Genomic DNA, 21,634 nt, shown 5'->3' with positions numbered 1-21,634 from the left:
GTCGGCATTATTTTGTCGACTGGCGAGAAGAATCATCTCTCGTCAGTCGACACTCTATCTGGACTTGTGTTGTGCTGTGCCGGTATGAAAGGAATTTTAAAGCTTTGGATTATGTAGGTTATGACTTCAATTTTCCCAAGGGTATCTATTAGTAAGGAACAATATAAAACGCGCGTGTCCTGTATCACGGTGGTGTATGTAGAGGAGGGGGTGACAGGGTATATCCGTGTAACAAAATTGATTTTTATGCGGACGGTGCTGCGAGCAAAACCTTTTCCTAAATATCACTACGAGCGTCTACGATTAAATGTAATGAAAATTTTAAAATATATTCCAGTGAAAGCCTATACAACATCTATATAAAAAACGTAAGCCTGTTTTATATCTAAGTTTTTATAAAGTTTTTCAAATGTTTAATACTGAATATATAGGTAGTGGTATACACAAAAGCAGCTGTAGGTGTGATTTAGACAAATGGATTGATACAGGAGTCCCGAGTTCAATTTTCTTTCAGTGATATACCGTTTGCTGCAATATCAGTAGAAAAATTGTGAAGATTACTTGCGTGTTGATGATGTCCAAGCTTTATTGTATTGTAGTTTAAAGAAAATGGTAGCTAGAGTAATTGCCGGGTATTATGAGAATTGCTATTATTCCGGGTAAGTTTCACGTCGGCAGAACTATGAATAAAAGTATAAGAAAATATAGTTAAAATGAATTTAGCTTTGTCTTACTATTTCTTATAAATAATATAATTAATACGAATATTTGGGAAAATGTTTGAATGTTTGCATAAATGGATTTGGATGAAATTCGACACACGGGTAGATCATGTCGTGGATTAATATTTATCCCGGTAGTTTGATCCCGTGGGATATATTTGAGTTTTTTACGCTTGAGTCGTGATGGATCGCTACAGCTATTTACGTTTTTTTGCAGGGGGAAATACTTCTCACGAAGCCACAATACATAGTTAGTTCATAAAAATCATTTCTAACCCGAACTTGATTCGCATACGATAAATATTACTACATTTTAGTTTCAGTTATTTGTTCAGCGCGTCAAGAATTTATAAAAATATTTTTTGTTTACAGCGCAGGAATTTTTTAATAGTTATTTGCGCCGTATTTTTTGTTACTCAAAAATATCGTGCAGTTAAAAATGTCGAAAAACGACGGCAGAAGTAATACTTTGTTTACAACTCTGAGCAGTAGTAATATTAGAATTAAAACTTCTGAGATATAACATTGCTATTTATTAAACCGACAACCGTGAGAAGTGCGAACTTCTTGATGTCAGCTTGTCTTTTGGATTTTGAGTTTGGAGACGACCTGAAAAGATAACATTGTATAGCTTCACGCTTTTTTGTGAAGAGATCGGCAGAGAAGCAGCTGCTTCTAAAGATTTTTTAAGTATTTTCTCTCGGTCTTACACTATGTTATGATAATAAAGAAAACGTCATTTGCGTCTATGGATACTATGAATATTACTAATTCATGTATTATATGTAAATTCCGTTATTATATGTAAAATTATGATACGAAATATTATAAGGTATTTGCTGATATCCTGATACTGAGCAGAAAAACCCAATATCAGCTCGACCTAGTATTCGAATCCCAGACCATAGATGTCGCACTGCACTTGCAATATGCCATCGAGGTAGTCGATTCAATAATAATAAATTGTCTCTAAACTTATTCAGTGACAGTTATTACTCACGATAGAATGCAAGTCCTTCATAGTAATTGTCCTTGACAATCCAAAAGTTGACAAGCCACGGCACTATGCCCCTCACGCTGATGTATGCTATCACCACCGGGATCCAGGAGGTGTCTTCATCATCACTATGGATGGGGAGAGGGGCGATCCTTGTGATGGAGTGGATGTAATGCTTGGGGGTGTTGATGAATCTGAGAATGGCAGCTGTGGACATAATGTTTCTAATTACTTATGGAAGGTTGTAAGTCTCTCGCACGTGGGATCGTCTGGGTAAATACCCCCGCAATGTCTATTTCTACCGTCGACCTACAATGCCTGCACTGTTCTTTTCCAACTCAAAAGATATTGTAGCCAATGTAATAACGGGGCATTATGAGACTAAACAACTTAGGTATCTGGATGACGAGGTCAGTGGAGAACGCGCAGTACTTTGTAATTCTAAGTTCTGTATGGTGTTGCTACTACTTATGGACGATCGTATCACTTACCATCAGGAAAGCGAAATGCTAGTTTTGTTAGTCATCTGTCATAAAAGAAAAAATCCCCTGGCCTCTCCGAAATAAAACACATTGCCTTCCTTAAACCATATTAATTTCCTTTAATTTGTGTGAGTTTCAGGTTACAAAAAAATGAATTTTTCGGAATTGCGAGATGCCTAATATGGCCATTTATTCATTTGTCCCACAATAGGCTTATATTATTGGGCGGGTAGAGCGAGGATTTTTTAAATAATCTAGTTGCTGCTCTGAATACTGTATCGGGGAATAAACTGTATGCTTATGATATATCTTTTGTCAGGCATGTTCAAATGATATTTAAATATACTGTTATGGCAACACGCAAGTTATTGTTCAGTTTTTTAGTCCATTATATGTTCCAAACTATTTCATTTTCACAAGTATTGATGATATGCATTAATTTTTTTTTGCATGGAATATAAATGTTCAAACCATTCAACATGTTTAACTTCATTCTTTATCTACATGAAGCCCTCTCAGTGAGACCTAGATACCTAGATTCTCTAGTATTAAACTGTGCAAATGGTTCAAAGCGATCTGTTTCCTGAGGCATCCATTACCGCAGGTGGTTTGAAATTCTTTAAAAGCTGCAAACAGCTTGAAAATGCGTGTTTCCACGTTGAATGAAGAGATGTCGTGTTGGTATTTTTGATTTCGACTTCAGGAATTCCTGTTTAGTTCTCTTCGTTTACAAAGACGTGCAAATTGTAATCATTGTTAGAATTGTTATGTACTACATTGCAATTACGAGACTAGGCGGGTTTTTTTAAATCTGCGAGCCTCAATCTAGGTAAGTATCAAGTATTGAATATTTTTGTGTGCAAATACTGTTGTTACAGTTTGAAGGACACTGTTGCTAGTGTAATTAATGAGGATTATTAGAATTATCTACCGTTTCAGTATGAATACTACAATTCAGTGCCGTGTAGGGATTGGTAATTAAAATCTCAAATGCTGTTGCTAGTATTAACGGGCAACTGTGGTGCACTAGGCGAGCGATTTGCTGGTCCAGTCATTCAACTAAAAGTAAAATTTGGAGTCGCGGAGTTTATGAACAGTGAAGGCAGCGTTAGTTTCCGATCCATTATATAATAAGGCAAGATCATGGAGACATATATGACAGAAGTTATAATAAAAAACCCCACGTTCAAGTGACTTGAAAAAACAATTGTATGGACAGAATATAAAATAAAAAATAAATCAATTTACAATCTACGGATCGAACGCAGGATTCTATAGATATCACAAACGAAATATACTACACCAAATAGATGACTAGCAAACATTATGTCAATTATGCAGAGTGTGTGTTTTACGTTTCATTACCAGAAATCATGGTGAATTCCAGAAACAGCAATCTCATTTGCAATGTTGCTGAATGCGTACCCACGGTTTCGCATTACAAATCGCAGTACATTGGAATCTGTTTGGTTTTCAAAGCCCTCCTCTATGAACAGATGTTTTTGAATGCATATAATATGTATTTCTATTGTTAAGAAAGGTGTGGAAGAGGCGTAATTTTTCTTATTATAAAGAATTATAAAAAGGTATTTTTATTGTACGGGTATCAGACTATGTTTTACATTATTACTGAGGAAAAGTATCTGGTATAGCTGGTTAGATATAAACATACGAACTTGACGGAGTTAAATACTATAACCATACACAAAACATAAAATCTTCTATCATCCAATATAGTTGAACATCGTTATATTAAATAATTTGATGTTGTAGCAGTAGAACAAAATTTATGTGTGCATTTAAAAATGATTCTTACTCGCTTCAATGTTGAAGGCAGATAATATATTACATACAATCAAATTCCGTTTTTATTTTGAAAGTATCTGAAACCCTGTCTTTTCTTTATTTTCTTCTGTATTTAACTATTTGCAGCGCATCTGCGATATAAAAGAATTTTGAGACCCACCTTCACTGTTAGCATATCTAGCATCTATCAGGAACAAAACAGCATAAACCACATCCATAATCAATAGGGCCAGGCCTGTCAATGTGAACGGAAGGAGTGTTGCGTAGAAACCACAAGGGCGCGATCCTTGGGTCATATTCACCACTCCTAGTATAATCCAGATAAGATGGAATGCGAGCCATATGCGGATTTTGCTGGAGAGGGTGAGAAAAATTTGTGTTGTATCGAAAAGCAGAAGATTTTAAGAGATTTTTATACACACTGCACTCTGATTTATGTTTTAATAAGTGATGACTAATAACATCGGGCATGAACAGTCACATTATGAAATTACTTGTGGGTGCATTACCAATATTTATTAAGGAGAAGTGAAGTTCAGGAAGGGCGTCTCAAGTAATAATACTGCCGACGTCATGCACCACATCCAATTTGTCACTTGGTTTAAATTTTCAGCAAGTATGCCTTACCATTGCTCGAACCTTTCGAGGATTGACAAGTTATTTTACCTTCTAAAACTAGACGCCACCTCATTTCTGACAGGCCAGATGACGTTGGTGTACATTTTACTGTCAATGTTGAAGGTGTAGTTGTAAAAGTGGAGTCTCCCGCACGCCTCAGGGTCGTAGAGATATAGCAACTTCATAAGCGTCACTTCATGCAGTTCGTTGGGAATCGGAGACAGCTTGCAGTCCAAAATCAACCAGCTAATGGTAATGCTGAAGAGGGCTAATAAAAGACGCGAAGATGAAATATAATTTTTTTAAGAATTTAAAAAATCTACCAATTGTTTTTTATAAAATATACTCACGCGACGAACTAACCTTTCGCCTGATCCTCAGAGCTAGATTGTAACTGACGATAAATTAGCAGTAGATATTGCACTACACTGCGGTCGTCTGAGAAGACAGTTGTTTTATAATTCTAAGTAGGTACACTAGATACAAAATCTTACAAAACGTAACACGCAGTACTTAAAGGCTACAAATTATAGTCGGAAATAGACATATCTAATCCATACTGACAAGTTCCGTGATTCCAATTCAGACAGGTTGTCGGAAATCAGACAATAAAATAGGTTTAGAAAATATACATTTCCGTACACACTTACTTTGAAGAAGGATTGCAAAAACACTCCAAAGACCTAATGAGCTCATTTTATCCGAAATAAATCACGTCGAATAAATTGACTAGGCATTACCGTAGTAAACTGCCAAAGATCGAGAGTCGAGTGGGCCGTGAACCAATTTGACGTTCGGGGTTGACCCGCCGCCGCTCTGATTACGGTCCAAGTCCCAAATTAATGACCAGTCTTCGGAACGAGGTGTTAATGAAAAATTTAATGGCGCCCTCCGTAAATTAAGTGAAATTGAAATTCTCAAAGGCCATTTAGTAATAGATATTTCGATAAATTATTTATGGGCTTGTTCTTCAGGGAATAAAGCTGAGTGGCTTGAACTTTACTGAATTTGTAAGAGTGTATATATAAATTGGACATTATTGAAGTAACTGATAAGTGATACAATTTATTTTGGCCCACAAAACGGAGATTGAAAATTTATTCCATTAAAGTTGGGACAACATGTCTCGCCGTTTATAACAGACAGAAATAGTTCACGCAACTAAGAGAAGTAAAGCTAGATTTTATTCATATTTATTTTACTAGCAAAAATTATAATTCACATACTTAATAAAATACTCTATGGACAAAATCCTTTCTAATATCCTTTTTAATATACGGTGTGCTTTCCCCAGAACGAAAATAAAGAATGTTCTTATCATCGGGAGGATAACTCTTAGGTTCTGGTATCGGTGGGTTGCTATCAAACTTGGTTCTCTTCCCGACTTCCTTCTTCTTAATCTTCTTCCGGATAAAATAGATGATTTTACAGATGTAAATGTTCAGACCCAAGAGGAAAATTCCTCTCATCCAGCAAATGCTTGCGCCGATTGGGAGCCATCCAGCGAAGTCGTCGTAAGCGGCGAGTCGGAGTTGCACACTCCAGCCGCTGTACCTCAAGACCATGCCTTTCGTGAGACTCTGCTTGATATGGGAGACGTAGACGATAGCCATGGATAAGTCAAAGATGATCACGAAGACAGAGGCGTAAAAGAACACCGCAAGGCTTATTTTTGTAAAGCGGATTTTTGTCGAGTTGTTAGTGAAAAAATGAAAAACGAAGGTAATCATCATCCATATAATATGGAGAGACAGGCTCATTTCTATATAGCTGTGGACAAAGATATCTAGATGAATCAAAGACCCCTTTTTTATTGCATTTTTTATTAAGGCAAGGTATAACAAATGTACTGGATTTGATCTGATAGTAAAGTGTAATTCAAATACCATAATAGTGAATTATACATAAGGGGCTTGTACAACGTCTCTTCATCTAAAACTAATTAACTAATTATTTTCCAACACCTCAGGGTTGTTAAATCTAGCGGTAACAAGCATTTTTAAAAAATCACGTCTATTTACATCTTTTAAGGCTGCTCTTATAAATATTGTTATTTTCAAATCTGTTTTTTATCAATCCCTTGCGAATAATCCATTATTTACGGAACACCTTTTATATGTGTTACAAATATATTAAATTCTACGGCTGAATACAACCTATGTTATTCATGGTGACATGATGTAAAATGTAATAACGTAAAATACCAACATCCTCGTCTTCGCTGATAGCCTAGTAGACACGGTGACTAAAGCCGGTTTCCACTGAATAGGGTAGATTTTCAATCCCCTGGTATTATTGCTGAACTTGAGATTGCCGACAGTCTTCGCGACCTGAACCTTGTACCCACAGGCTTGCGAGTCGAAAAGATACATGATGCGGGCCAACTTGTCGAAGTCCATGGTCGCGTAGTCCGGAGACCACATGCAGTTCAGGATTGAAGCTGATCCTATGTATACTAGTATACCTGCAAATAGAATTTGATGGTGTATAAGAATTCTTAGGGAATTTCGTAAAAATGTGAAGAATGTGCCTTAGGGAATATTGGAACTCCAGAGCGCAATGCAATACAGGATTTGAATTCGGCAATTTCTAGATTTGGAATAAAATAAAATTCGCAACATACATTGTACATAAACAGCTTTTGCGATCCATCCGCATTTCTTCTTGTCTTTAGTGACCCAAGAAATAGTAGTTTTACTTATTATACTTTTTCTAATCATTTTGACATATTAGGTGCAATGTCAATAATTTCCGTAGTATTTTATATTTTAATGCTCTTTGGTCAATAACCTTTCCTGAAAATCTTTCAACCTCAGCTTTCAACAGTTTATTGTTGGCTTTTACCGTAGTAATTCTGAAAAACAGTATACTACAGAAATAAAACTATTTTGCGGAGTTTATCGCGGTTCTTTTTGTGGTCACGTGGTGGATGGACCGTCCCGTGACCGCGAAGGCTGCAAAGTCTTCGAAACGTCGGGAAAAACTTATAATACAAAAAAAAAAAAATCCGTAAAATAGTTTTAGTCTAACATTCGCGTAAACATAATATGAAGTGAGTGGATTCCTGTCCTCATAAGATCAATAAAAAATATACCTTCCGATCTGATAACACCTAGACGTGAAACCAAAATTAGTGAGGATCTCACAAGCAATTATCCAGGTGCGACGGACATGCGGCTTCTTGTTTCTCTGAAAGCTCATCGCCATCTTCGTTAAGGAGGCTGTGTTAATTATTTTGTAATAAAGTTTAATTTATTCATCCGAGAATTTGTAAATGGGCTTGTGACCTGAACAGGTTAGGGAGTAAAAGCACTAGAAATTTATAAATAATTGCAAATAAATTAGTTTCTTAATTCTTATATTTAGTTCTTTACTATCTTTATATAATACTTTCAGATAAACAAGATTAACTTTTCTCAGTTGATCAGACCACGTAAAATTTTCGGAAAAATAAAACGCAATAGAAATTTGTATCGATATTACTTTCAATGTAACTTTATATCATTAAAAGAAGTTTTAGAATACTTCTAAGAACCATAGATAACGCTTACAAATAAAATAAAAAAAAAACCTCTGTCGGTTTGTTTAAGTACCCGTAAACTGATTTTACACGCGCATTAAAGCCATGCGTCGGCGGTGCGTTTACACGCTGGGAATGCCTTAATATAGCATTGCTCTCTAGGGACATATCTTGTCTGTCCCGGCATATCATGATTACACGCTGGATCTGCATAATCTGTAATTTACAGCAATGCCAGTTAGCTCCAGGCGAGAAATCATGTCGCTAATTGTTAATCATATCACTGTGTAATGATATATTATGTTATAGTTTCAGCCGCCTGGAAATAAACGTGATAAAATTAGTAGGATGAATTATTGTAGTCTAGGAAAACATGTACCTTATGTCATTATGACGAATTAGAAAATTCATATCGATCTTTTGCTCTGATGTGTGAAAGTAGAATAATTCAATGACACTTCCTAACTTTTTATATTGGAACATGCCATGCGGCCGGCCGATCTTTCGTATTCTACTAGATTTTGTGGGGTTAAGGTGTATGCTATCATTGTGTGTTTGGACATTATGTTTTCCAGTTTAATTGCTATGCCCGGGCATCGGGAGAATCTTCTATAATGTGATATTTTCTATACAATTATTATAAAAAAACAGGTTTTGAAAGCTATCAATAGCTAAGGAGCCACTATTCCGGGACATTTTATATTCCGTGAAGAAACTTCAACACGAGAAGGCGCGGGCAAGAGCTATTCTAAATATATATTTCAAAAGACAATGTTTGCGAGAAAGCAGGTAACTTTTAGAACTACTGATGTTTCTTTTTGTACAACTACGAAGCCACTTAAACTCTGTGTGATTGATAATGCTTTTTGTTCAGGAAAGTAAATAATATTATTATATTGATGGTTAATTATATTATTATCCTAGCGCCCTCGGCATATTTAATTATATTTGAACACAACTAATTAATTTTACATTGGGTTATGAATAATAAAATGCTTGTAATGAACCACCGTGGTCTATAATAATATATAGAGCTGAAGAATTTTTGTTTGTTTGAATGCGTTAATCTCAGGAACTACTTACTTAACCGATAAAAAAAAATTAGGAGGCCACATTACTCCTGAGTATTTTCTTCTTTTTCTTCGATACCCTTTTTCAACCTTCTTTGTGTATGCCTCCTTTAACATTTTTCATTCACTGCGGCAATGAGCTCTTTTTATTCAGTTCGATCCGGGGACTTTCTTCATGTATTCTTTCCAGCGCATTTGTGGTCTTCCTCGGGGGGATTTTTTCCCCATGGCTCCCATTCAAGTAGATGTTTATACCAAGAGGTGACCATTTTAGGTGTGCCACTCATTTCGTTATATCTGTGACTTTGGTTTTTTCTCTTAGCTTGAATGCTATAGGCTATTTATTATCCCGAATAACTTATTCACGCATGCGGAGCCACGAGCTAAAACTAAGATAACCAAAGCTGTAAGATATTGATTCTTGTTTCGAGTTTATAAATTCGATTTTAGATAACTTTGATGTTTACAAATAATTTTGGCATCTGAATTATGAAGTTTCGGATTTGTGTCGAAAACAATTCGGTACACTAACTGGCTTTTGCCCGATTTTATTCAGAAGGAACTTTTGTACGCGTTCCAGAATTACGGTTAAATAAAATTGGCATTGTTTTAAGTTATCCTAATTGAATGGGAACGGGACTTGTACAAAAAGTTTACGCTGTGGACACCGAGGTGGAAATCTGTTAATAACAGTTGAGACTTTACGCTCTTTCGAAATTGTTTGGAGATCTCTTCGGTTATTTATCCTTATGGTATTTTTTCTTTACTGTGTATTTACTGGCTTAAAGGGCGAAGGGAAGCATACAGAGGAAATTTTAAACATAACAATTAAGTTGTTTACTTCGTAAGGTTTGAAAGGCGTGTCTTATGAACTGTGTAGACTCTAGACATTTCTCCTTCACTAATCTATAGCTGTTTAGATGTTTGAAATAGAATAATTATATTAAGTTCCTCTCCAGCTCCCCCCAGCAAACGGCCTTGAGAATTTGCTCCTACATTTGCAGCACACGAGTTACGGGGGGAATAAATAATTTCTTTAATGGGTTAATGAATAATTTCTTTAAAAATATATTTAACGTCTTTTTGTCAATTTTATACTATACTTATTAAATTGTCTATCTAATAGTGTTGGTTACAAAATATTAAACTTGGTAGTCGAAATAAATATGCCGACGTGTTTTATTGGCTATGGTTTGACCCTTTAACATGGCGAGCTATTATAATGTATTTTTACTACTTAACGATTGCCTTGCTGGCGCAGTTAAATTACGGTACGACTGCAGTGCTGAAGTCTCGGGTTCGATTCCCGGGTCGGGCAAAGTGATATTAGGTTTTTCGGCTTGTATCAGCTTGTAGTTTGGTATTTGTGTCCTATTTGAAGATAGGGTCGCCCTTTATCACTTTATAGGACGGGAATACACACGGCGCAAAGTGTCATGTCATCAATGGTCTACTAGTTCCGCCTTTATCTACCACTTCGGGGGATAAAAGGCATAACTGTGTGTAAAAATATGAACTTAGCTTTCACCTTTGTCGCACATATGTACTAACAGTCTTACTTATAAAAAAATCGCAAAGCTATGCTTACCTAGTTAAAACACAAATTCACTCGATCAGCTGTAAGTCAAAACCCGCCATCTTGTCTCTAAATAAGGTTTAAATTAGGAACCGGTGATGTTTTTGACTGCTATTTAAGCAATTCTTAATCACCTCTTAAAGCTAAAACAAGTTTATAAGTAAGTAAATGTATCCCCGATAATTATATTTTAGGTAATAAGCATTAAGTTGTCAGTCACGGCTCCCTCCCAGCTTAGAACCCGCATGCTATGTGAACTAAGCCTTAGGCTGCATGTCGACTATGCCTAAACCAATTAGAGAGAAGAAACAAAGGGGGGCTTAAGCTAGCCCGATCCCATAAGCCAATTTCTCGCTATTGAAAGAGGTTGTATTATGTCCCCTGGGTCGTAAAATTTGGATGCAATTTAGACAGCCTGTTGGTAGAGGGTAGGGAGTCGGTTGTGAGGCCGCAGGTTCGATGCTACCGCCGGGAACATTACTTGTAGCATCGCCTATTTTAATGGAATGAGCGATTGGTAGTTTTTCTTAGTGATTACAAAACAAGATTCGCATCTCGTGGGATAAAGACTGATGACCTATCAGAAAAATCATATCAAGTTTGTCATGATTTTGGGGATGGCGTAAAGAGTAGTATTTCGTTAATTCTACTGGTACTGCTAGTAATCAACAATAAACAATATCCGAATAAAAAACAGACGTTTAAACCGGGTGGTAGATACCGTAAAACTTAACATTTTATTAGTATTAAACCTCGTAATTATAGAACGTGCCTTCTACGGAAGACATAAAACTGTTATCGTTAATTATCGTCCTTGGATTCTGAACCTAAACGCCACCTCATTAAGATTGAAATCGAGAGTCAAATAAATTGGATTCTACGAACGTTTCTAAAAATATAAACAAATATCCACATTTAAATATTTAATGTTGTTAAAAATTTAATTCTGCTGTTTTATTTAACACATCTGCATTTACTAATAATACTAACATAGGGCTGTATTCATAGATACATACATACCTGAAGTGAGGAGGGATGTTGGGCTTGTCAAATTAATATTTAAAGTGTGGCGCGGGTGGGTACACCTGCCGGAGGTGCTCTCCGCGCTACAGCTGTGCGTGCCGAGCGGCCGCGTCAGCACTCGGCGCCACCTACCACTGTTCCGCCTTCAAACACCAAGAACAAATATTCTAAGGTTTGAGCCTGCGTCACGGGCCATACGATTGCTTAACACTTTATCTCAGAACTTGGATGTATTTATATGTAACCTGTCAGAATTCGCTGAAATGGCTCATAAATGTATTGTAATAAATTGTTAAAATTAAATCAGTATAACATCGCATTAGTTTCAACTGTTATGGTATAATAATATATATATAAATAAATAAAGTAAATAAAATAAAAAAATAAATTTTATATTGCCCGCAAGGGCGTCGTCAAGGGGGAGAGGCAGCGAGGTGCAGCTGCTCCCCTAGATGTTCTAAAACTCGAATGAATTCATCAATTCCATTCCTAATATTTCGTACGCTTAATTACGCTCTGCTCTAAATTATTGTCAAAGCGGGAGTGGGGAAGGCACATGTGCTCACGACTTTACCCTACAATTCATACTTTTTCATTCTCCATATTAACTTGACCCCCAAACTGGGCCATTGACTGGCGACGCTCTTGTCTGCCCGGATAGCGACCACCGTACACAAGTGTAAAACCCGCCATACTGACCCAGGTAAGTGTGTCGCGTTCCGGGATCAGCCTGTATATATCCGGTTTAAACAGGCCGACATAATGGTGTGGGCTGTCGGGTAATCATCGCTCGTCAGTCGACATTCTATTGAGACCCACTCTACTAACTATAAGGTGTAGTGAGGTCACTTTACCGGTCCTTATACAAAAAAAAAGATCATAATTTAAGATGATATCCAAGATAATTTTCTTAATAAGGTCCATGCTGTGGTTCAACTTTAATAGATATGTATATGGACGCTTGAAAGGCAATAATATCTAAGCGACAATCAGTAAATTTTTGAGTAGAGTGATTTAAAATTTCGATTTTGATATGAAAATTTATAATAATTAAACTTTTTATTTTATAAAGACATAGCCTAATGATGTTAAAATTGTCCTAGAACTACAAAACCTGGATCAAATGCCGCAGAAAAATATGGCGATTTTAATATTTATAGGATACATTTTCGGCATATTTATCGCTTAGATATGATTGCCTTTCTAAGCGTCGATATATATTTGATAGGTTGGTAGGTGTTTATTTATATTAAGTACCTAATTCTCCTATAGAAATACAATGATCTATAGCTGCGAAGGTATATTGTGTTCATGTGTACAGAGCGCTCTAGAATGTAAACGGTATAATTACAATTCTGCGGTCTAATATCTAATATCGCAAATGTCATGTTGTGCTTTGTAATTTGAAGCTGGGTGAAGTTGTTACTGTAGGGTAGACGTAGCGTTTCGCATTAAACGTGTTAATTATTCGATTTGAAATGAATTTGGTGATAGGATATATTTTGTATCCGCTCGGATAGCGACCACTGTACACAAGGCGTTAAAACCCGCTATAGTAGTATGCGCCACGCCATAGTCATTCTTTTATTCCTCTAATAGTATTGATTGAAAATCTGATATTGATATAAATTTAAATGTTGTTTTTTTATTTATTTCTTTATATATGCAATATAGTCAGGAAAGAAATATAGTCTAATAACTAATAATAAATTAGTATTGAAATAAAACTATTTTGTGGGTTTTATCTTTGCAACCTTCGTGGTCACGGAGCAGACTGAGTGAGTCAGTCAGAGAGAATCCGTCCGTGACTACGAAGGCTGCAAAGTCTTCGAAAAGTCGGGAGATAAATATAATAAATAAACGCGATAACATCCACTAAATAGTTTTATTTTAATGTCTTACATTCGCGTAAAAGTAAGAAATCATTAAATTAGTATTTTATCCCAGACATATATTTCGGGTGCAGTCTTCGTTACTAATGTTATTAAATAATTCTTTCTTAAAATACTGTCCACATTTTATTGTCACAATACGTGGAGAATTAAGGAATTGAAGACTAAAATCTTGAATGGTGTCCACACCACGTGCTACATCTCTTAATTAAACTTCAGGATTTACACAAGTCTAGGCACGTAACTTTATTTAGGTTACATTCGTGAAGATATTGCAAGATGTCTTGACGAAATTAAAGAGAGGCTTTAAGAATTGGTTTAGTCTTCCCTCGGGTGTTGTTTTTAGCAAATTTTCCGCTTGGGAGTAATGCGGGTCTCTCTAGTGGCTCATTTGGACTTTAAAACGTTTTGTGGCATCCTGATAAAGCTTATGAAATTATCTATAATTCAGAAGGTTTTAATTTGATGAGACTTTGTCTACGTTGCCATAGTTTTTCGTCTCAAAAAGTTGATATCCAGGCTTATACATGTTATTTAGGCTTTCACGGAAAACCACTTATTTTTGTATGAAATTTACTACACGGTAACCTCAAATCTCGTGAAAGGACATGCGCTTTTTTATCACAAACCTATTTCGAGAACGCTTAAAAAATGTACCTACTGATCTCTATTTTATTTCGATTGCTTTTATTAGATATTAAACTTTCTATTATAATATAAACTGTGAACAAAAACCCGTAGGTAGATTAGTAAAGCATATAGCTACGCACGTACTGTCTAGTATAGATATTCAGAATTCCCACTTGATCCAGTAAGGGTCCGCTGTATTTGCTCTACTGTTCAAACGCTGTGCAAACTCATTAAAATGTTACATACATTGTTCATCAGATACATGCACATTATGTATATCGTCGTATTGTCCAACATGGTATGTTAACATAACGGTCTCAAAACCTCAGTTGTTGTTAGCAATAATTGTACACAATTATTGCTTAAAAAGTAACTCCGTCGGAACATGTACTGGCGAGGCAACTTTTGCATTGAACTTCAGTTATGTAAATGTTAATTATTGCTAGAAATAATTGCGTACGTTTATTTCTAGCAATAATTGATCTGCCTAAATTTTTTATACAATTTTCATGCAAGGCAATGAGAATTTTTCAGTAAATAACAATGTTTTTTTTTAAATCGATGTCAGACAGATAAAAATATTTGGCTCCCGAACCCTAAAATCGGAAACCGATGTAAACATTTATTGCCCTATATTTCTCTCCATGTATCATAGAGGTCGTATCCCCCGAACGTTTATGGCGATGTAAACGACATTAATTTAGATTGATTATATTTCATTTCCGTACTGGAATTTTTAATGGAATCTTTAATAGATGTTTCATTTGCTGGTGGTAGGTATTTAATATCCACACGGATAGCGACCACCGTACACAAGGAGTTAAAACCCGCCATAGCGGCTCACGTAAGTATGTCGCGTTCTGGGATCAGCCTGTGTATATTCGGTTCCAATAGGCCGGCATAATTATGTCGATTGTCGAGGGGTAATCATCTCTCGTCAGTCGATATTCTATTGGATCCTACTCCACCTACCATCAGGTGCAGTGGGGTGACTTTACCGTTGACATATAAAAAAAAATAGGTCGTGTAGATCCGTTTGGGTGCACAGTATTTTGTTAATCGGGTTAAAAAAAAAAAAAAATTCACGAATTGATTCATCCAAAGCCCAGACGAGCTTCTATTAAAGCAAGGTGATATGATTACGTACCAAATATCCCCAAGAATCGAATCGATATCAAACGTTTCATAATCCAATAAACATTTTACACGAAGCCCGGTATCTAAAGCCAAGATAAATAAGGATATTTGATATCAACTTACTTGGTTTTAGGTTTTCGCCGATTTATGGGCGCATACATCACCTTATCAAATCAACTGTGATGGATTTTAAGAGGTCACAACGATTTGTTTAACCTGTTGACCTCTATCTGGGTTAATTACGGTTAATCCGGGGAAATTATTTACTGTTGGTAGGTAACTTATACGTGAGAGTCTGCTTAAGTAGGTACCACCGCAACGTCTATTTCTACCGCCAAGGAGCAGTGTGTAGTCACTGTTGTGTTCCAGTTTGAAGGACATTGTAGCAAGTGTAACTACTGGACATAATAATACTTAAAATTATGCCTTAGGATGGCGAGCACAGTGGAATACCAAACAATGCTTTGTAAATCAAGGTATTGGATAGTGTTCCTACTGTTTATGGGCGTTCGTATCGCTTACCATCAGGCGAACGGCAAGCTTGTCTCCTCAGGCAATGCAATAAAAAAATAAATTGTAATATTGTGATATAAATGTCTCAGAAGTTTTGTTATGACGATCTATCGGAAATAAGGCTCTATGAGATCTATGGATCTATGAGATGAGCGTTGCTAGCTTGGTGAGTGCTGCTGCAGTCCATGGACTGTTGACCACCCAAAACTGCCTGTTAACCGAGTGATTTTTTGGTTGATACCTAAAATCGAAAGTTAATTTTTTCCATACGCAAAAACATAATGCATATATCTGAGATTAGTATTAACATTCGATACGTAATGGGGTTTACTCCATTCCATTATGGCATCAAAAAGCGAGCGACATAAGCGTGTCTAATGGATTCGCATACTATGCAAATAAATTAAAAATAGAAAAGTTTTTTTAATCCGATTACCTAAACCATAATAAAAATCCATTAGTAAAAACCAGATTGATTTGCCTGAACCTTACGTCCATTTGGCTTCGTAACTCTAACGAATTGTGTAAACATATACAAGCTTTAACAGAAACAGACAAAAAGAAACTTGTGAAATTAGTTTGCCATTGTTAAGAATTTACTTTAAAATGTTAACAATTCGTTTCGTTACGAAAAGGTTGAGTGACACTTTAAATTTATAAAATTGTATGACTACAAGTAACTGACATTGTAATTTTTGCAAGAGCATGCGCTTTGTGGCTTTTATTTTGCATCTTGTGCAACGTTTCTTCTGTGAACGTCGGTAAATAAGGCGAGCATTATATATGTGTGTGTTACACATATGTATATGTGCGTCTATCGCTGTGCTGTTTGTTAATTAAGGCGGTGGCCTCAGGAAAACGCCGCATAACAGTATTTTTTGAAGCTATCTATTCGAGATTGTTTTATATATTATACAGAAAATAATTGTAAATTCTATGTATAAAATATATTGTTTTCACTTTGGATGTTTCAAATTATTTACAATGTGTATGTGTTTTATTGACAACTCGTACAATGAAAATGCTACTATTATTTTCGATGTCGTCAATGTCCTAAGGTATCTTTTTTAATTTGCATTTAACACTGTGAGATAGACAATTTATTAAGGAATATTTTGATTGTGTAACATTTTCAATAATTTCTATAAAAAAAATAAGAGGTAGCTATTATTTTTTTTTATAGAAATTATTCGCAATTCTATGCATTGTATAGAACGAACCCTTAAAGGCTGTTCGGGGAGGGCCTCGTGACACAAACAAATAAACAAATTTGGATTAAGGGCACACAGATAGTTGAGCTTGTATTGGATTGTCATACAGGTTATATCTCGAAAATATTACAGTGGGATTTCTGATCCTACTTCCAAGATTCAAGAGCAGAGAAATCTCGTGTATAATAATTTTAGTTTAAAATTAAACTTTATTCTTATATTGTATAGAGAACAATGGGTTTCTATAAAACATTTATGTATAAATTCAAAGGACTCAATAACTTTAAAGGATTGCCATTGAAATATTTAATAGAATTATTATAATTAAAATTATAAATGATATTTGTAAAAGAGATGAAATGAGTGAAATATTTTTAGAGGAAGAAAAGATTTGAAACTAGATTTACGTTATTAGACTAATTACGGTTTTAATTATACTTTTAATGGAATGAAATAATTTATTTTAATCTGTTGAATGTTAAATACTATTTAGATTCCGTAAATTTTTTACTCTGCCACCAGTTCGGAAAGGCTTTTAAGTCTAGTCTATACTTATAATAAATCTGTAGAGAGGTCAATTCTGTACATGAAATATATTTCCAAAATAACTATCAGGGGGTGATAAGGGATCGATACTGATGCCAAAAATGCAATTAGTAAAATTTTTGTCTGTCTGTCTGTCTGTCTGTCTGTCTGTCTGTCTGTCTGTATAACCGTTATAGAAACAAAAACTACTCGACGGATTTCAACGAAACTTGGTACAATTATTTGTCATACTCCTGTGCTGGTTATAGTATACTTTTCATCACGCTACAATTAATAGGAGCAGAGCACTGAAGGGAAATGTTGGGAAAACGGGAGAAGTTACTCCATTTTTTAAGCTTCCGTCGCGTGTGCAACCTTAATGGTTAAAGCTACATAGAAATCATGTATGACGGAAATGTTCTCCTTAAAATTATGTAAAATATATCCCACGACAGCATATGTCTATCTTTTATGGTTGACTCACAATGACACGTGTAACTCCCGATAGCTTAGCAGTTCGAAGCTTTCTCATTATATTTGTTTACTAATCTTAGGAACTATCGGTCCAAACTGAAAAATTCTTTTGCGTTGGATAGCCCTTTATTTGTGGATTGCTATAGGCTATATATCATCACGCTATACCCAATAGGAGCGGAGCAGCAATGGCTAATCTCTGGAACTACCGGTCCAAACTGAAAAAATCTTTTGCGTTGGATAGCCCTTTATTCGTGGAGTGCTCTAAGTTATATATCATCACGCTATGACCAATAGGAGCGGAGCAGTAATGGCTAATCTTAGGAACTACCAGTTTGAACTGAAAAATTCGTTTTGTGTTGGATAGCCCTTTATTTGTGGGGTGCTATATGCTGTATATCATCACGCTATGACCAATAGGAGCGGAGCAGTAATGAAATATGTTACAAATACGGGGACAATTTATTAGTTTTGAGAGCTTCCGTTGCGTGCGCTGCGTAAACGGTTAAAGTTATGCAACAATGATGTATGTCGGGATTATTCCTCTTAAAAAGTTCTAAAAAAATATATTATAAAACAAAGTCCCCCGCTGCATCCGATTGCCTGAACGTCTTAAACTCAAAAACTACCCAACGTATTAAGATAAAATTTGGTATGGAGACAGTTTGAGACCCTGGGAAGAACATAGGCTCCCGGGAAACTACTACTTTTATAATGGAAAACTTTAGCCTGAAAAACTTTATAACGCGGGCGGAGCCGCGAGCAAAAGCTAGTTTATAATAAAACTGTCTCAAAGAATATCTCTTTTTAAATAGTTTAATTGGTTTATATTTAAATATGTTATGTATATTATGTATACATTAATATGTAATAGTTGCGACTCTGTCCACCCTCTCTGTGATAAAGGGGTGAGCTTATGTAGGTAATGTTATAACAAACATTCAACCTTTTACATCGCTTAGCATAAAAGGGTTTAAATCACGAAATAATACAAGAAATAAAGTTGAAGCACAGGATTTACTGTCGGAATAAATTACATAAATATATTTGGCATTACCGGAGCCCGGGATTGCGTGACAAGGCCCCGAATTTGTGAAACACGGATCCCTTTAACACATTCATCCCGATTTAAATTGCATTTCGTACACTATCCGTTTAAAAAATAGCTGAACGTAAGCGGCGGACGGTTGGTATTGGGGCACTGCTGTATACACGTAGATGGGGGCACGATCTTCGTCTTTGTATTCGAGCCGGGCGGTGTAAGCCATGTTCCTTACGTCATTCTCGGTTTGGAACTGGACTCGCTGAAGCTGTGAGCCGGGTAAGAGGACGTAGTACGAGCCCTGGGCGCTCACCACTTCAGCATCCTTCTTCGGCTCCTCTTGCAACTTCTCCTTGATACCTTCCACTTTGAGGTCTTCTTCGTCATCTTTGGGGTCCTCTTTCTCCGGCACACCGTATTCAGCCTCAGGCGCTTTCTCGGGAAGACCGTATTCGTTTTGAGGAGCCAAGTAAGTCTCGGCGGGAGCACCGTAGCTGTTGTCTGGGATGCCGTAGGATGTGGACGGAGGCGAGACTTCCTGGCGAGATGGGAGGTTGAATTCCTTGGCAGGTCTGAAGCCAGCTGCAGGGTAGGGCGCAGCTCCATTATCAGGGGCGACTTCTTGTCTCTGGAACTTGTAGTTCTGCCTGTACCGAGGAGGCTCGGCGACCACGACAGCGGCGATCAGGAGTACGAGAGCGAACTGCATGTTGATGCTTCGACTGGTTGAAGACGAATGATGCTGCTAGAAAAAAAATCATACGTTTATATATCTGAGGGATGCGTCAGTTTCCGCGCTTTTCTCCTCAATAATCTATATTCTGTGTGGAAGTCGACATTGGCCGCGGGCGGGTCGCGTTGCGTAACAACGATTAGCTTCTGCATTGTTATAGGCACAAGACCTGCATACTAATGCGGGCTTACGAAAACGAAAATTTCAATATTCATGAATTCGTGTATATTCCTGCCAGTAATTAGTGACTGGCTTAATTGCTCGATTAGGGACGTGGATTGGCATCTGGCAACAGGTGTAATCAGTGGTGCCAGTGATGGCGTTATGCATAATGTGTTGCGGCCTTCGTCTATTATGGCATGGTTGGGCCAGCGGCGGCACGCGCGGCTCTTGACCGAATTTGACAGTGATTCATTTGTTTTGCGGGGAGTGTTTACTATCTAACAAAATTATTTTAATGGAAGATACCTAGCAGAAGATTTATAATTTCAAGACCATCTTACGTTCAATAAAAGAAGGACAAAGGACTTCTTTCTCTGTTTCTATTATTAGGATTCATAATTGAAGGGATCTTCAACAAAATTAACTTTACTACCCCTTATTTATTTTAAATCAATGAAGAACTACAAAAAGTCGTTATAAAACATTTTAAAATTTTAGTCTTAATTTAAAAATTTCCTCGTAATATGATAATTTGATTAATAATAAAAGTTGATACAGGAATGAATATTTTAATTGGAATCCATTGGTGTCCATCATTAAATGGATATTGAACGTTCGTACAACGTTTAGCATTACAGTAATGTGTTGCTGACCCTTCTGTTTTAATTACACGACCCTGGCACGTAATGGTTGTGTTCCCTACACGTTTGAAAACTGGTATTTTTAGTCGTAATTACTATAGATTTTTATTGTGGCTTTCTTGGAAATGGCCCACGCCTTCTTATAGCTAAAGTAAATGTTTTTACCAGGCCTCCGTCAAATTTATGTCAGGTTTTCTCTACCATGTTTCATATCTACGAAATTCTTATAACTTTCAGGTTTTCTATCGATGTTTTCTTTTACTAAAGCAAGTGATAATTACCAATTACATTTGTTTAAAGACACTTAGTTACTTAATACGAGATTTTCATCTCGGCAATTCGATCTATTCCCCGGTAAACGTAGCAGTAAGTGGTAACTACAAATCCTTCCATGTCATTGTAGAGTTAGCTACCAAGTCGAATAAAATCATCGACTTGTGTACTACATCCGCGTGGGCTTGGCGTATTTCTTTAAAAAACATAATATGTTTTTTTTTTCTTTCAAAATTGTTACGTTGGTTTTACCGATTGACCGACTTATGTCTACCGGACCGAAGTTTCATCCCTCTAAATATGTTAAAATTATGTTTAAGCTTCCCTCTGGGTAAAGATAATAAGTTTTGACACGTGTCGATGGTTGGTTTATCGATAATATTGTTGAAAGGGTCGTAATGTGTGGCGTAGCTGTCGATAGTTTAATAATTAAAGATAATCGATTGCTTAAATTGGATTCAGTGCGCGCGTCAGTCTATGCTATGGTTTGACAATTCATGTTGGATATGGGATAAGTACGTTTTTATAAAGTCATATAATTTTGTTCATGGCTCCGCCCGTGTGAAGAGGAAGGAAGAGTGAAGAGT

General features: G+C 36.3%; 3 protein-coding genes across 4 annotated transcripts; all 3 read right to left on the bottom strand.

Moving 5' to 3' along the window:
* Positions 1–1,240: 1,240 nt before the first annotated feature.
* On the bottom strand, positions 1,241–5,397 carry LOC115440633. Of its 2 annotated transcripts, XM_030165026.2 has the most exons (6): positions 5,276–5,397; positions 4,989–5,063; positions 4,674–4,893; positions 4,168–4,361; positions 1,723–1,926; positions 1,241–1,331 (listed from the first exon to the last, which is right to left on the bottom strand). In XM_030165026.2, exons 1-6 carry the CDS (start codon positions 5,319–5,321, stop codon positions 1,258–1,260), a joined length of 813 nt encoding a protein of 270 aa, XP_030020886.2. In that variant the 5' UTR covers positions 5,322–5,397; the 3' UTR covers positions 1,241–1,257. The 2 variants fall into 2 exon arrangements, with proteins under 2 accessions (XP_030020886.2, XP_030020894.2); XM_030165034.2 differs by lacking the exon at positions 4,989–5,063.
* Positions 5,398–5,851: 454 nt separating this feature from the next.
* On the bottom strand, positions 5,852–7,370 carry LOC115441439. Its single transcript, XM_030166230.2, has 3 exons — positions 7,249–7,370; positions 6,834–7,089; positions 5,852–6,395 (listed from the first exon to the last, which is right to left on the bottom strand). Exons 1-3 carry the CDS (start codon positions 7,343–7,345, stop codon positions 5,852–5,854), a joined length of 897 nt encoding a protein of 298 aa, XP_030022090.2. The 5' UTR covers positions 7,346–7,370.
* Positions 7,371–19,194: 11,824 nt separating this feature from the next.
* Positions 19,195–19,993, bottom strand: LOC115440646. Its single transcript, XM_030165045.2, has one exon. It carries the CDS (start codon positions 19,945–19,947, stop codon positions 19,315–19,317), a length of 633 nt encoding a protein of 210 aa, XP_030020905.2. The 5' UTR covers positions 19,948–19,993; the 3' UTR covers positions 19,195–19,314.
* Positions 19,994–21,634: the final 1,641 nt, after the last annotated feature.

Source organism: Manduca sexta, chromosome 19 (genome assembly GCF_014839805.1).
Source record: "Manduca sexta isolate Smith_Timp_Sample1 chromosome 19, JHU_Msex_v1.0, whole genome shotgun sequence".
NCBI lineage: Eukaryota > Metazoa > Arthropoda > Insecta > Lepidoptera > Sphingidae > Manduca > Manduca sexta.
Note: the sequence above shows the minus strand (reverse complement) of the source record. Positions and strands in the feature narration are given on the sequence as shown.